Source organism: Gobius niger (assembly GCF_951799975.1).
Source record: "Gobius niger genome assembly, chromosome: 14".
In the NCBI taxonomy this organism is placed as follows: domain Eukaryota; kingdom Metazoa; phylum Chordata; class Actinopteri; order Gobiiformes; family Gobiidae; genus Gobius; species Gobius niger.
In genome coordinates, this window is record NC_136865.1 from 3041397 (window position 1) to 3057699 (window position 16303).

General features: G+C 46.0%; 2 protein-coding genes across 2 annotated transcripts in view; one reads left to right on the forward strand and one right to left on the reverse strand.

Annotated features, from left to right (window-relative positions):
- The window catches only part of LOC306973624 (uncharacterized protein), a 198781-nt gene that overhangs the window by 119498 nt on the left and 62980 nt on the right, over positions 1-16303 (reverse strand). The window lies entirely within an intron of this gene.
- mllt11 (MLLT11 transcription factor 7 cofactor) lies at positions 13350-15513 on the forward strand. Its single transcript, XM_079570599.1, has 2 exons — positions 13350-13521; positions 15298-15513. The coding sequence occupies exons 1-2, from the start codon at positions 13372-13374 to the stop codon at positions 15385-15387; spliced, it is 240 nt and encodes a 79-aa protein (XP_079426725.1). The 5' UTR covers positions 13350-13371; the 3' UTR covers positions 15388-15513.

Sequence of the window (16303 nt, forward strand, 5' to 3'; positions counted from 1 at the left end):
ATCTACAGTGACCCACAGGAACATCTGATCTACAGTGACCCACAGGAACATCTGATCTACAGTGACCCACAGGAACCTCTGATCTACAGTGACCCACAGGAACCTCTGATCTACAGTGACCCACAGCAACATCTGATCTACTAATGCTGTTCAGCTCAGCTACTGTTTCCACTATTACCAGTGCCACATGGGGACTGAGCGAGGACCAAACCAGGACCAGGTTTTACGGCCTAGAGACCCGTTGGAGACTTGAGTTGACACTAGTCACGGAGATGTGAGACCTGTCGGACAACGAGGAGATCTCAAAGAGTTGTGGAGCCTCTTTGAGATCAACACAGAACAGCATGAATGGATCTACAGTGAGCAGCAGATCTGAGCAACACATGGTGCAAATGGATAGAACCAGTTTAGCTTAGACATGGTTTAGTCCAGGTTTAGTCCAGGTTTAGTCCAGGTTTAGTCCAGGTTTAGTCCAGGTTTAGTCCAGGTTTAGTCCAGGTTTAGTCCTGGTTTAGTCCTGGTTCAGTCCTGGTTCAGTCCTGGTTTAATCCTGGCTCAGTCCAGGTTTAGTCCAGGTGTTGTCCTGGTTCAGTCCTGGTTTAATCCTGGTTTAGTCCAGGTTTAGTCCAGGTTTAGTCCAGGTTTAGTCCTGGTTTAGTCCAGGTTTAGTCCAGGTTTAGTCCTGGTTATCGTGGGATCATCTTCATTGTGTTTTGTGTACAGCGAGATGTAACATGTTGAATTCCTGTCTATGTCGGAGCCTGTTCATGGGGGTTACATCAGAGAAACACACGCAGAGACAGAGACATGAGGACAGAGACATGAGGACAGAGACACCAGGACAGAGACATGAGGACAGAGACATGAGGACAGAGACACCAGGACAGAGACACCAGGACAGAGACATGAGGACAGAGACACCAGGACAGAGACATGAGGACAGAGACACCAGGACAGAGACACCAGGACAGAGACATGAGGACAGAGACACCAGGACAGAGACATGAGGACAGAGACATGAGGACAGAGACATGACGACAGAGACATGAGGACAGAGACACCAGGACAGAGACACCAGGACAGAGACACCAGGACAGAGACATGAGGACAGAGACACCAGGACAGAGACACCAGGACAGAGACATGAGGACAGAGACACCAGGACAGAGACATGAGGACAGAGACACCAGGACAGAGACATGAGGACAGAGACACCAGGACAGAGACACCAGGACAGAGACACCAGGACAGAGACATGAGGACAGAGACACCAGGACAGAGACATGAGGACAGAGACATGAGGACAGAGACATGACGACAGAGACATGAGGACAGAGACACCAGGACAGAGACACCAGGACAGAGACACCAGGACAGAGACATGAGGACAGAGACACCAGGACAGAGACATGAGGACAGAGACATGAGGACAGAGACACCAGGACAGAGACACCAGGACAGAGACATGAGGACAGAGACACCAGGACAGAGACATGAGGACAGAGACATGAGGACAGAGACATGACGACAGAGACATGAGGACAGAGACATGAGGACAGAAACACCAGGACAGAGACATGAGGACAGAGACACCAGGACAGAGACACCAGGACAGAGACATGAGGACAGAGACATGAGGACAGAGACATGAGGACAGAGACACACGAGGACAGAGACACCAGAGACATGAGGACAGAGACACCAGGACAGAGACACCAGGACAGAGACACCAGGACAGAGACACCAGGACAGAGACACCAGGACAGAGACATGAGGACAGAGACACCAGGACAGAGACATGAGGACAGAGACACCAGGACAGAGACATGACAGAGACATGAGGACAGAGACATGAGGACAGTGACATGAGGACAGAGACACCAGGACAGAGACATGAGGACAGAGACATGAGGACAGAGACATGAGGACAGAGACACCAGGACAGAGACATGAGGACAGAGACACCAGGACAGAGACATGAGGACAGAGACATGAGGACAGAGACATGAGGACAGAGATATGACAGAGACACCAGGACAGAGACACCAGGACAGAGACATGAGGACAGAGACATGAGGACAGAGACATGAGGACAGTGACATGAGGACAGAGACATGAGGACAGTGACATGAGGACAGAGACATGAGGACAGAGACACCAGGACAGAGACACCAGGACAGAGACATGAGGACAGAGACACCAGGACAGAGACATGAGGACAGAGACACGAGGACAGAGACATGAGGACAGAGACATGAGGACAGAGACATGAGGACAGAGACACCAGGACAGAGACATGAGGACAGAGACATGAGGACAGAGACATGAGGACAGAGACATGAGGACAGAGACACCAGGACAGAGACATGAGGACAGAGACATGAGGACAGAGACATGAGGACAGAGACACCAGGACAGAGACACCAGGACAGAGACATGAGGACAGAGACATGAGGACAGAGACATGAGGACAGAGACATGAGGACAGAGACACCAGGACAGAGACACCAGGACAGAGACATGAGGACAGAGACATGAGGACAGAGACATGACAGAGACACCAGGACAGAGACATGAGGACAGAGACACCAGGACAGAGACACCAGGACAGAGACACCAGGACAGAGACACCAGGACAGAGACATGAGGAACTAGGGCTGTCACGATAATGACTATATTGACTAATCCTTCACTAAACAACAGACATGACACTTTTTGGGTTATATTTCCGTCATCTGTACATTTCTGTGAAAAGTTGGATTTCTTAAACTCAAGCACATTATATTTCCTGTTTCTTGCAGCTTGTGGTATTTTAAGATTTAGTACTTTTTGAACTTTTTTTTTACTGTCATTTTTATGCTTTAGAGTTGACCGTGTGTGTCCATTCAGGTCAGACATGTCCCACTGAAACCCACTAACAGATCATCTCCATTAGTGAGGCGTTTGTGAGAAATGAGGAGAATGTGGTCCCTCTGCGTCTGACTGACCTGGGATCAGCTGAGCCTGACTCACCGCAGCATCAGACTCACATCAGCTGATCCTGGTCCACCTCGTGACATCATCAGGGGGAACAGTGTTGGGATTCTTGGGGAGAAGGACAACAAAATCTGAAGTCCTTTTGATCGAAGCAGGAAAAGATCACGATAAATGATATTATTGAAGAAACACTAATTCAATTTTCAGCTTTTGGGCCAAATTAACATAAACTTTCACCTGGAAACAAAACTACTCTTCACAAAAACATTGATTATTGACTGAATGTTTCCCACAGATTGATTTGGAATTTGTCATTTCAAGGGCCATTGTTTAATATCCATTTCCTAACCTGATTTACTGAGCTTTGAAGGCGATATTTTTCCACATATTCCACAAGTTCCAAAATCCCTCTGCAAGTCTTTGTAACTAATAATTAAAGGTACATTATGCAACTTCTTACGGCAAAGAAAATGTGATATTTGTGCGTACTTGAGCTTGTAGTGACCCGGCGGCGGGTGGTTATGAGTGGTTACTTTCCGTCACGATATGTTCTTACCTGAGCTTAGACGAGTACCTGTCTGGTCTTTGTGCCCGTTTAAGAGCGTGGTAGCTTCAAACTTGACCCCGTTTGGAGCTATAGGGGTCTGTAGGGAATATGCTGGGAGAGGCTAAATGCTAACAACACCTTTGGTCGTTTTGCGTGACTGAGGGCACGCACAAAGACCAGACAGGTACGTATCAACTCGTCTAAGCTCAGGCAAGAACAGATATGGAGAAACTGTGGCCTGTTCCTTTAATGCCACAGAAACTAACTGTAAAGCTTGAAAAAAAAAAAAGGGGGGTGGGTGGGGGGGTTGTAGCTCAGACAGCAGCACTGAAAGGTCTGACCCTCACCCTCCTCAGCTCTTCCAAAGTGTCTTGCCAAAGGGAAGAGAGAAGGGAAATGGTCCAACTCTTAGGCCGACTATTTCCACTAACAACGAACAAAAGACCCTCTGTGAGACAGGACCAGGACCGGAGCAGGGCCGGAACAGGACCAGACCAGGACCAGGACCAGGACCGGAGCAGGACCAGGACCAGGACCAGGACCAGGACCAGGACCAGGACCAGGACCAGGACCAGGACCGTGTGTCACGCTTTGTGCTTTTCATAAAAGACTAAACGAACTTTGACCCGTCACTCTGGACCTGCCTGTTAATATTCAAACGGAGGCTCTGTGGTTCTCAAACTACACAGTGGCAGAGTGGTTAGCTTTCCTCCCTCACAGCGATAAGGTCCCAGGTTTGATTCCCAGACCGAGACCCCCGCCGATGTCTCTATCCACATTCCAAGTGTCGGATCAGACTCTTTGAAAACGGTTTCAGGACGACTGTAATTCTACACCGACAAAAAAAAAGTGAAAAAAATGGATGGATGTTTTTGATACCAGTAGTACCTAAACCTTTTCCTGGTACCGTCCTGGTATCGTTTCACAGTACCCGCCCAGCCATACTTTTCTTGTAGATCTCGTATCGAGCCATCTCCAGCACATCCCAAAGATCCTCAATGGAGTCAAAGATCTGGCCGATCCATCTCGCTGATCCTCTCTCCGTGAATCCTGCCATCGCCATCTTGGAATATGCCCGTGATGGAACAACCTGGTCATTCAGGATGTTTAGGTCGGCTCATAGTGTTTCTGATCAGAACACTTGCTTTACATCCAGGTAAAGGATGCTTCGTGTTGTTTGGTCAGACAAAGGTGAGGTCACTCATCTCTCATTGGTCAAACGTGGCTGGGTCCAGTAAACAAACCAGTCTGGCATCAAACACATGGAAGCATCCAAAGGAGGCACTGGAAAAATGCTATTGGTCCAGGGACAGCATTAAAGGAAGTGACTTGGTTGTTTGAGCTCAATTTTTTTTTTTTCCCACTCATTTTTTTCCCAATCTTAAAGGGACACTGCGTAACATTTGGACTATACCGTTGTCATCAACACAAAACATGCTCCTATTGACCAGCTGGACACAGACAATGCTATTACTGCAGTGGACAATCACAGAACCGAACCTATTGAAAGATAAAATTCGACTGCCTTTAGTCACATCTCCATGGCAACAAGCTGAAGACGTACCCACTCCCGGTACAGTTACAGACTTAGGAGAGCTGAGCCGTTTGTTTGTACATTTATGAAGTGTTTTTTTCAATTAGGAAAATATCTGTCATAGACACAGACGGCATCTCGTCATAAAAGGGGGCGTGGCTTCGCCGAGGGGGAAAATAGAGTCTTTACAGAAACACAATTTCCACTCTTTTTAGTCATTTTCTGGTGGAATATGAACTTATTTATCACATAAGTTAAGTCAAGTGTAAATCAGGCCCATGTGGATATTTTCTCACAGCAGATTGTTCAGTAGAAGTGAAAAAACGGCAGTTGTAGCTAGCACTAGCTAACCGTTAGCATTAGCCCGATGCTAACATGAAGCATCAGGTTAGCATTCTCGGTTATTTATGTATTTATGGGCTATTGAACCACTTTACTCCACTCCGTGTCTTTGTATCTTTATTTAGTTGAAACTATATTCATAATTCAGCAAGTAGTTTTTGAATAATTAGAGAAAGTTTAGATTTTTTCAAAATTGTTTTCCCCCTTAGCTGTTTTCAAACGTGACCATATATGGGCGATTCCAGAGACGCCGTCTGTATCTATAAAATAAATGCTTTTATGTATAATTTATTTATTGGGTAAAATTCTACGCAGTGTGGCTTTATTCCTTTGCCCTCCATTTTTTTCTTATTTTTGCTCCAATTTCTTTTCCCATTTTGTTTCCCTCCTAAATAATGTGGAGGAAATATCACTCATGTTTTCCATTCCATTCCATCCCATTATCGCTCTGATTTCTGATTTTCGACGACAAATCTTTTCGAGGTAAAAAATCATTCAAGTATCGGTGATGAAAACTTAAGCGATGGTATAAAAGGATAATGTTTCATATTCACATTAAATGTTCACAAAATGCCACAGAAACTAACCCTAGGCTTAAAGATGTCAGTAAAGCTCGGTTTGAAAAGTACTTAATCTTAATGGCCATATGTCCATTCTGGAAGAGCACAGAAGGGCCACTGGCTCTAGGCCCACCGGTCCCGCCTCAACCGAGCTTTACCCAAATCTAAAAGCTAAAAGAAATGCATCAAAATAGCGAGAAAAAGAGGATGAAAAGTCAACAAAAACATGAGAAAAACACACACACAAAAAACTACAAAAACGTGAGAAAAACACAACAGAAAATGATAGAAAAAATGATTAAAAAAACAACATAAATATGACAAAAATGTGGCGACGTGATGAAAAGTTTCCATCACTTTTGTAGGTCTTAGCTTTCAAATGAGGCGTTACATTGTTGCTCTCCAGGCGAGAAGCTTTTAGATTTGGGTATAAAAAAGTATAAAAAAACATGAATCTAAAAGGAATTCCGTGGAGTATGGCGTACCACAAGGTTCAATTTTGGGACCATTATTATTCATATTAATGATTTTGCTTCTGTTTCCACAACCACCTTTCCCGCTCTTTTTGCTGATGATTCCAATCAAAATAATAATAATAAAAAGTCGACCTGGGGAAAATGCACTCGTTATTGTTGTGGGGGGTCAGAGGTTAAAATATGTATTTGTGGAAGTGTCACAATCACGCTAATTTGGGCCAGGCTGGTCAGAGCCCAGGGCTGTTTTTCAGTCCCAGTCCGCCCCTGTTGATATGTATTGTCAAAACAAGAAGACTAAACAAATAAAATACCAAATCAGTGTCAAATCACAACAGAAGCTGAGTGGATTCCCGTGATGTGTTGATGTGGAGCCTGTAATGTTTAAAGTGCGGTGTGAGGAGCGGAGGAGGAAACGCAGTCACTCGTTCTAAAATAGTCATGAAGTCAATGCGAGCAGCTGCGCCGTGATAACTCTGCTCCGCATTATCAGTCTGTGTAAACGCTCTTCATGGTTCCTCTGTCCTGCTCCGGTGTGATCGCGGCTTAAGACTCTCAGGTTTTAGTCCGTTTGCTTTTTCCCCCCCTTCTGCTTATTAATCCTGCCTCTGTCCCAGTTTAGTCCTGCCTGTTTTAGTCCTTAGTTTACGACTTTCCTTGGTTCTGGTTCAGTCCTTGTTTCATGATTTAGTCCTGCTTCTTCTTTTTTTTTTCCTTTTTTTTTTCTTGCTCATTGTAAATTCCTCCACTCTTTGCCCTCCTCGCTTCCTCCTTGTGCCTCCTCGCTCCTTCTCGTTTCCTACTCCCCTCAAATGGAATCAAAGACAAATCTGAAGAAACATGATTGAAAAAGAAAAGAAAAAACTCACCTTAACCCGCGGCTGTGCGTGTCCCAGTCCGACTTCAGCCCCTCGGTCCCGGTTTAGTCCCTAGTTTTTTGGACCAGTTTAATCCCGGTCCGGTGCTTGTTTAGACCTCGATGGATTAGGCCGGGTTTGGGTCTTGGTTGGGACCCGGTTCGGTGCGGGTTTAAACACGGTTTCAGACCCGGCTTGGACCTGGGTTAGTCTTCGCTTTGGTCCGGGACTTGAGGCGTGTCTTTTCCGCCGTTTCCTCTCTCCTAAATGTGCCGTAATGTCACGGACCGGCCGCCAGGCGGAGCCAGAGAGCTGTCGATGCACTTTTTAGCTTTCATTTTTAGTTTTAGCCTACTGATATTATTATTACTATTATTATTATTGTTATTGTTGTTATTTTATTATTTTATTTTATTTTATTTTAATTATGTTATTATTATTATTATATCATTTTTATTATTCTATTATTATTATTATTATTATTATTATTATTATTATTATTATTATTATTATTATATGTTTTTTAATTATTTTATTTTATTTTTATTTTTATTATTATTATTAATATTATTATTTTTTTATTATTATTTTTATTTTATTTTTATTTTTATTATTGATAATATTATTATTTTATTTATTATTATTATTATTAATATTAATAGTATTTTATTATTATTATTATCATTATTATTATTAGGCTTTTTTTATTAGTAGAGCGTTTTCTTCCCGTTTTACAGTGAAGCATACATTTCACTAATATTAATTATTTATATATATATATAATCATTTTTTGTGACACAGCTATAGCGTTTATGTGCTCGGCCGGTCCTGACGTTAATAATTTATTTTATTTTTCATCTTTTTTATTTTTACTTTTTTTCGGCTAATTATTGAATTATTTAGCCTACTTTTATTCCTTTGTTATGTGGGCCTATTGATTCAATATCATTTATTTTTATTTATTTCATTCATTTAATTTGATCCTAAATATAACATACGGTCTCTCACCGGTCGAAAAGATCAACAAAAAACAAATAAAATAGAAATAGCTGTAAATGAATTTGAAATGAAGGGCGTTGGTCCGGATCGTCAAGTGTTCCGCACCGAACAAACCCCCGCTGCAGAATCCTCCTGCGCAATCACGGCGCGTTCAAAAACACGGTCAAGAAACGAGACATTTTAAGATAAAACACGATTGGGTCATTTGATAGAGATATGCGCTTTAATGGCGTGAGGGAAATGTGACGGATATAAGGTGGAAAAGGGCTAAACATTAGAAATTAAACCTTTTCAGTTTTATTCTGAAGGCGAAACAAGAAAAGGCTTCTCTCGTCTCAAAAAACTTGACGCACGCGCAGTGAGGAGTGAACCTGCCGCAGAATAAACCCGAACCAGGACTAAATCAGGACTAAACCAGGACTAACGGAACCCAGGACCAGAGCCGCGTTACCCCCGTGAATCCGGTGTAAAGGTGCGTAATTGTCTCCGTTTGATCCGGGGCCTGTGCCGGGTTTATGATGAAACCGCTAAATGCCGGCTCATGCGCGTGCAGTGGGGGCGCACCGGGACTAACCCAGATCTGAACCAGGTCTGACTGAACACATACAAGACCTTCTCTCACCCCCAGTCTCAGGTGTGTTAGTGGAAGACCGCGCTGGGCCCGGTGAGGACTGGTTCAGTGGGCTCGTGGGCGCAGCAGCAGCGGGCCTGAACCTGCTGTGTCATGGTTCTAACCGGGTTATAAATAAGATATGCACAGAAATATCCGAGCTGTGACGGAGCGGACGGGACCAGGGCCAGGACCAGGACCGGGACCGGGACCGGGACCGGGACCGGGACCAGGGCCAGGGCCAGGGCCAGGGCCAGGGCCAGGGCCAGGGCCAGGGCCAGGGCCAGGATCAGGCTCTGTGGTGTCGTTTAACAAGAGTGTTCTTTAACAACAGGCTACGATATGGAACTGACTCACGTGACCCTTCAAATCAACTGTCAAAGTTTTAATAACCTCCTGTCTCCTGGTTTCCTCTGTCCTCATCTCCTCTATCCTCATCTCCTCTGTCCTTACTCCTTGTCTCTTCCCTCCTTGCCTCCTCTCTCTTCATCTCCTCTCTCCTTGCTTCCTTTCTCCTTGTCTCCTCCCTCCTTGTCTCCTCCCTCCTTGTCTCCTCTCTCCTTGTCTCCTCTCTTCTTGTCTCCTCCCTCCTTGTCTCCTCCCTCCTTGTCTCCTCCCTCCTTGTCCCCTCTCTCTTCTTGTCTCCTCTCTCCTTGTCTCCTCCCTCCTTGTCTCCTCTCTCCTTGTCTCCTCTCTCTTCATCTCCTCTCTCCTTGCTTCCTTTCTCCTTGTCTCCTCCCTCCTCGTCTCCTCCCTCCTTGTCTCCTCTCTCCTTGTCTCCTCTCTCCTCGTCTCCTCCCTCCTTGTCTCCTCTCTCTCCTTGTCTCCTCCCTCCTTGTCTCCTCTCTCCTTGTCTCCTCTCTCTTCATCTCCTCTCTCCTTGCTTCCTTTCTCCTTGTCTCCTCCCTCCTCGTCTCCTCCCTCCTTGTCTCCTCTCTCCTTGTCTCCTCTCTCCTTTTCTCCTCCCTCCTTGTCTCCTCTCTCTTCTTGTCTCCTCTCTCCTTGTCTCCTCTCTTCTTGTCTCCTCCCTCCTTGTCTCCTCTCTCCTCGTCTCCTCCCTCCTTGTCTCCTCTCTCCTTGTCTCCTCCCTCCTTGTCTCCTCTCTCTTCTTGTCTCCTCTCTCTTCATCTCCTCTCTCCTTGCTTCCTTTCTCCTTGTCTCCTTGTCTCCTCCCTCCTCGTCTCCTCCCTCCTTGTCTCCTCTCTTCTTGTCTCCTCCCTCCTTGTCTCCTCTCTCCTTGTCTCCTCTCTTCTTGTCTCCTCCCTCCTTGTCTCCTCCCTCCTCGTCTCCTCCCTCCTTGTCTCCTCCCTCCTCGTCTCCTCCCTCCTTGTCTCTTCCCTCCTTGTCTCCTCCCTCCTTGTCTCCTCTCTCCTTGTCTCCTCCCTCCTTGTCTCCTCTCTCCTTGTCTCCTCCCTCCTTGTCTCCTTGTCTCCTCTCTCCTTGTCTCTTCCCTCCTTGTCTCCTCTCTCCTTGTCTCCTCCCTCCTTGTCTCCTCTCTCCTTGTCTCCTCCCTCCTTGTCTCCTTGTCTCCTCTCTCCTTGTCTCTTCCCTCCTTGTCTCCTCTCTCCTTGTCTCCTCCCTCCTTGTCTCCTCTCTCCTTGTCTCCTCTCTCCTTGTCTCCTCTCTCCTTGTCTCTTCCCTCCTTGTCTCCTCTCTCCTTGTCTCCTCCCTCCTTGTCTCCTCTCTCCTTGTCTCCTCCCTCCTTGTCTCCTTGTCTCCTCCCTCCTTGTCTCCTCCCTCCTTGTCTCCTCTCTCCTTGTCTCCTCCCTCCTTGTCTCCTTGTCTCCTCTCTCCTTGTCTCTTCCCTCCTTGTCTCCTCTCTCCTTGTCTCCTCCCTCCTTGTCTCCTCTCTCCTTGTCTCCTCCCTCCTTGTCTCCTTGTCTCCTCTCTCCTTGTCTCCTCCCTCCTTGTCTCTTCCCTCCTTGTCTCCTCTCTCCTTGTCTCCTCCCTCCTTGTCTCCTCTCTCCTTGTCTCTTCCCTCCTTGTCTCCTCCCTCCTTGTCTCTTCCCTCCTTGTCTCCTCTCTCCTTGTCTCCTCCCTCCTTGTCTCCTCTCTCCTTGTCTCTTCCCTCCTTGTCTCCTCTCTCCTTGTCTCCTCCCTCCTTGTCTCCTCTCTCCTTGTCTCTTCCCTCCTTGTCTCCTCCCTCCTTGTCTCTTCCCTCCTTGTCTCCTCTCTCCTTGTCTCCTCCCTCCTTGTCTCCTTGTCTCCTCCCTCCTTGTCTCTTCCCTCCTTGTCTCCTCTCTCCTTGTCTCCTCTCTCCTTGTCTCCTCCCTCCTTGTCTCCTCTCTCCTTGTCTCCTCCCTCCTTGTCTCCTCTCTCCTTGTCTCCTCCCTCCTTGTCTCCTCTCTCCTTGTCTCCTCCCTCCTTGTCTCCTCTCTCCTTGTCTCCTCTCTCCTTGTCTCCTTCCTCCTTGTCTCCTCTCTCCTTGTCTCCTCTCTCCTTGTCTCCTTGTCTCCTCTCTCCTTGTCTCTTCCCTCCTTGTCTCCTCTCTCCTTGTCTCCTCTCTCCTTGTCTCCTTGTCTCCTCTCTCCTTGTCTCTTCCCTCCTTGTCTCCTCTCTCCTTGTCTCTTCCCTCCTTGTCTCCTCTCTCCTTGTCTCCTCTCTCCTTGTCTCCTCTCTCCTTGTCTCCTCCCTCCTTGTCTCCTCCCTCCTTGTCTCCTCTCTCCTTGTCTCCTCCCTCCTTGTCTCCTCTCTCCTTGTCTCTTCCCTCCTTGTCTCCTCCCTCCTTGTCTCTTCCCTCCTTGTCTCCTCCCTCCTTGTCTCCTCTCTCCTTGTCTCTTCCCTCCTTGTCTCCTCCCTCCTTGTCTCTTCCCTCCTTGTCTCCTCTCTCCTTGTCTCCTCCCTCCTTGTCTCCTCTCTCCTTGTCTCTTCCCTCCTTGTCTCCTCCCTCCTTGTCTCTTCCCTCCTTGTCTCCTCTCTCCTTGTCTCCTCCCTCCTTGTCTCCTCTCTCCTCGTCTCCTCCCTCCTTGTCTCTTCCCTCCTCGTCTCCTCCCTCCTTGTCTCTTCCCTCCTTGTCTCTTCCCTCCTTGTCTCCTCTCTCCTTGTCTCCTCCCTCCTTGTCTCTTCCCTCCTTGTCTCCTCTCTCCTTGTCTCCTCCTTCCTTGTCTCCTCTCTCCTTGTCTCTTCCCTCCTTGTCTCCTCCCTCCTTGTCTCTTCCCTCCTTGTCTCCTCTCTCCTTGTCTCCTCCCTCCTTGTCTCCTCTCTCCTTGTCTCTTCCCTCTTTGTCTCCTCTCTCCTTGTCTCCTCCCTCCTTGTCTCCTCTCTCCTTGTCTCTTCCCTCCTTGTCTCCTCTCTCCTCGTCTCCTCTCTCTTCATCTCCTCTCTCCTTGCTTCCTTTCTCCTTGCTTCCTCTCTCCTTGTCTCCTCCCTCCTTGTCTCCTCTCTCCTTGCTTCCTCTCTCCTTGTCTCCTCTCTCCTTGTCTCCTCTCTCCTTGTCTCCTCCCTCCTTGTCTCCTCTCTCCTTGTCTCTTCCCTCCTTGTCTCCTCTCTCCTCGTCTCCTCCCTCCTTGTCTCCTCTCTCCTTGTCTCCTCTCTCTTCATCTCCTCTCTCCTTGCTTCCTTTCTCCTTGCTTCCTCTCTCCTTGTCTCCTCTCTCCTTGTCTCCTCTCTCCTTGCTTCCTCTCTCCTTGCTTCTTCTCTCCTTGCCTCCTCTCTCCTTGTCTCCTCTCTCCTTGCTTCCTCTCTCCTTGTCTCCTCTCTCCTTGCTTCCTCTCTCCTTGTCTCCTCTCTCCTTGCTTCCTCTCTCCTTGTCTCCTCTCTCCTTGTCTCCTCTCTCCTTGCTTCCTCTCTCCTTGCTTCTTCTCTCCTTGCCTCCTCTCTCCTTGCCTCCTCTCTCCTTGTCTCCTCTCTCCTTGCTTCCTCTCTCCTTGTCTCCTCCCTCCTTGCCTCCTCTCTCCTTGTCTCCTCTCTCCTTGCTTCCTCTCTCCTTGTCTCCTCCCTCCTTGCCTCCTCTCTCCTTGTCTCCTCTCTCCTTGTCTCCTCTCTCCTTGCCTCCTCCCTCCTTGCCTCCTCTCTCCTTGTCTCCTCTCTCCTTGCTTCCTCCCTCCTTGCCTCCTCTCTCCTTGCCTCCTCTCTCCTTGTCTCCTCTCTCCTTGCTTCCTCTCTCCTTGTCTCCTCCCTCCTTGCCTCCTCTCTCCTTGTCTCCTCTCTCCTTGCCTCCTCTCTCCTTGTCTCCTCTCTCCTTGCTTCCTCTCTCCTTGTCTCCTCCCTCCTTGCCTCCTCTCTCCTTGTCTCCTCTCTCCTTGCTTCCTCTCTCCTTGTTTCCTTGTAAGTGCTACGTCTCAGAGTCAGTTTCAACAGAAATATCTCTGGCCTCAAACTCGAAGTAAACAAACAGATCAGGTTCACCCTCGGGTCAGAGCCAGGATCAGGTCAGAGCCAGGATGCCGGGCGGGACTACATAGCTTGAGGACTATTGTACATGTTTTAGATTGATGGGGTTCCTTGCTGAGGCTCTGTTGTCTTGTGTTCCAGATGCAGAACACTGAGTTCAATTCCTTCCTGTACTGGAGGCAGCCAATCGCGGAGCTCGATCTGTCTGAGCTGTGTGAGCTGGAAGTGACGGACAACAAGCCGACCAATGAGAATGCAGCGCTGGAGAAGGCGGGGCTAGAGGAGACCCCGGTTAGTATTGGTTAGGTTAGGATTGATTGGTTCATACACATACACCTGGGGACGTCTCCAGCTCGTCTCCATGGAGATGTTGACTAAAGTCAGCAGAATTTGACAGGTTAAGTCCTCATCCAAATCCATTCTTTGGTTCCCCACTGCAGACATAGCCTTTTCTGTGTCGAGCTGGGAGGATGTTTTGTACTGATGGCAACAGACTAGTCCAAAATGTTACGCAGTGTGCCTTTAACCTCTTACCCCCCACCTTAAGCGAACACATTTTCTCCAGTTCAGCTTTACCCAAATCTAAACGCTTTGACCTACAAAACTCATCATGTTGTTGGGTTTTCATCTTTGTTTTTTGGGGCTTCTTTTCAAGAAGCTTTTAGATTTGGTTAAAGCCAAACTAGAGAACAAGTGCTTGGTTTAGGTGTGGGTTAAGAGGTTAACAGCATTACATAATCTAAACTGGCTGTTTTATTCTATCAGGTGATCCAATCTGGATTTCTGTCCCAGCTCTGATTAGTTGACGTTAGCATTAGCATACTTTTGCTAGCTGCTGCATTTTGCGCAGTGATTAAAAAAACATGTGCGGAGGCTAACACTCAGAGAAAATAATTCTGTTTAGTCGGTGAAAGCTTTGAAACTGTTGAGAGCCTGTCGGATATCCGTAGCCGATATCTGATATCGTATTTTTTACAGTATCGGCTCCGATATCCGATGCATCCGTAGTTGACGATTCTGTTAATGAAGATAATACTGTGCATACTTTTAATAGTAATGATGAGTCGTTAGTCAGACAATATCCAGAATAAAATAGATGCCATGTTTAATTAAAGGGTCCGGACGTCACCTGCATACCCTCTATACTTCCCTTATATAAACTACATACCCTCTATACTTCCCTTTTATAAACTACATACCCTCTATACTTCCCTTATATAAACTACATACCCTCTATACTTCCCTTATATAAACTACATACCCTCTATACTTGTCTTATATAAACTACATACCCTCTATACTTCCCTTATATAAACTACATACCCTCTATACTCCCCTTATATAAACTACATACCCTCTATACTTCCCTTATATAAACTACATACCCTCTATACTTCCCTTATATAAACTACATACCCTCTATACTTCCCTTATATAAACTACATACCCTCTGTACTTCCCTTATATAAACTACATACCCTCTATACTTCCCTTATATAAACTACATACCCTCTATACTTCCCTTATATAAACTACATACCCTCTATACTTCCCTTATATAAACTACATACCCTCTATACTCCCCTTATATAAACTACATACCCTCTGTACTTCCCTTATATAAACTACATACCCTCTATACTCCCCTTATATAAACTACATACCCTCTATACTTACCTTATATAAACTACATACCCTCTATACTTACCTTATATAAACTACATACCCTCTATACTTACCTTATATAAACTACATACCCTCTATACGTACCTTATATAAACTACATACCCTCTATACTTCCCTTATATAAACTACATACCCTCTATACTTACCGTATATAAACTACATACCCTCTATACTTCCCTTATATAAACTACATACCCTCTATACTTCCCTTATATAAACTACATACCCTCTGTACTTCCCTTATATAAACTACATACCCTCTATACTTCCCTTATATAAACTACATACCCTCTATACTTGTCTTATATAAACTACATCACTCAGACAAACATGAAGCCTCTGTGTCTTGACCTTCTTCTCTTGTGTCCGTGTTGCGTTCAGGAGCTGGGGGAGTTCTCGTCCTTTAACTTCTGGAGGGCTCCTCTGGTGAACGTGGACGCTCTGATCCACGACCTGGACCTGCTGCTGTGAACGCCCCCCACGACCCCCGCGACCCCTCCCCGACCCCCAGCCCTGACCCCGAGACCAGTCCTGCCGCCGGATCCGCGTCATCGCTCGACCTGGAACCAGACCCGTGGGGGGGGGGGGGTGCGCTGCGTTCATGCCATCTCGTAAACTCAAGGCAAAAAAAAGAAACACAAATAAGTGACACAAACTCTGACCTGTAGTCTTTCAGATGTGGTTAACCTCTTAACTCCCACCTGAACGGATCCAATTTTCTCCAGTTTGGCTTTACCCTAATCAAAAAGCTTCTTGGGGAAAAAAGCACCAAAACAGCCACAAAAAAGAGGGGGAAAAAAGGATGTAAATGTGACAAAAATTCAACAAAAATGTGACAAAAATTCAACAAAAATGTGACAAAAATTCAACAAAGATGTGACAAAAATGTGATAAAAACTCAACAAAAAATGTGATAAAAACTCAACAAAAAAATGGCAAAAATTCAACAAAAATGTGACAAATATTCAACAAAAATGTGATAAAAACTCAACCAAAAAGTGACAAAAATTCAACAAAAATGTGACAAAAACTTAACAAAAAAATGGCAAAAATTCAACAAAAATGTGACAAAAACTCAACAAAAAAATTTTGATTAAAAAAAAAAAAAACATAAAAAAGGTGACAACACAGCAACAACGCGAGGAAAAAGATCAGTTTTGTGGGTCTTAGCTTTCAAATGAGCCAAAGAGGACAGAATGCATTTGGTTCAAGTGGGTGGTAAAAGGTTAAAGCTGAACTGGAGAAAATGCACTCGGTTTTAACAGCAACAATTATAGGCATTTGTTTTTTGTAAAAAACATATTGCTTCTCAAGAAAGTCCCAGAAAATGTATAAAAAAGAAAAAAAAATCCAAGACTTTTGTACTTTTCAAACCCTTCCGCTCCAG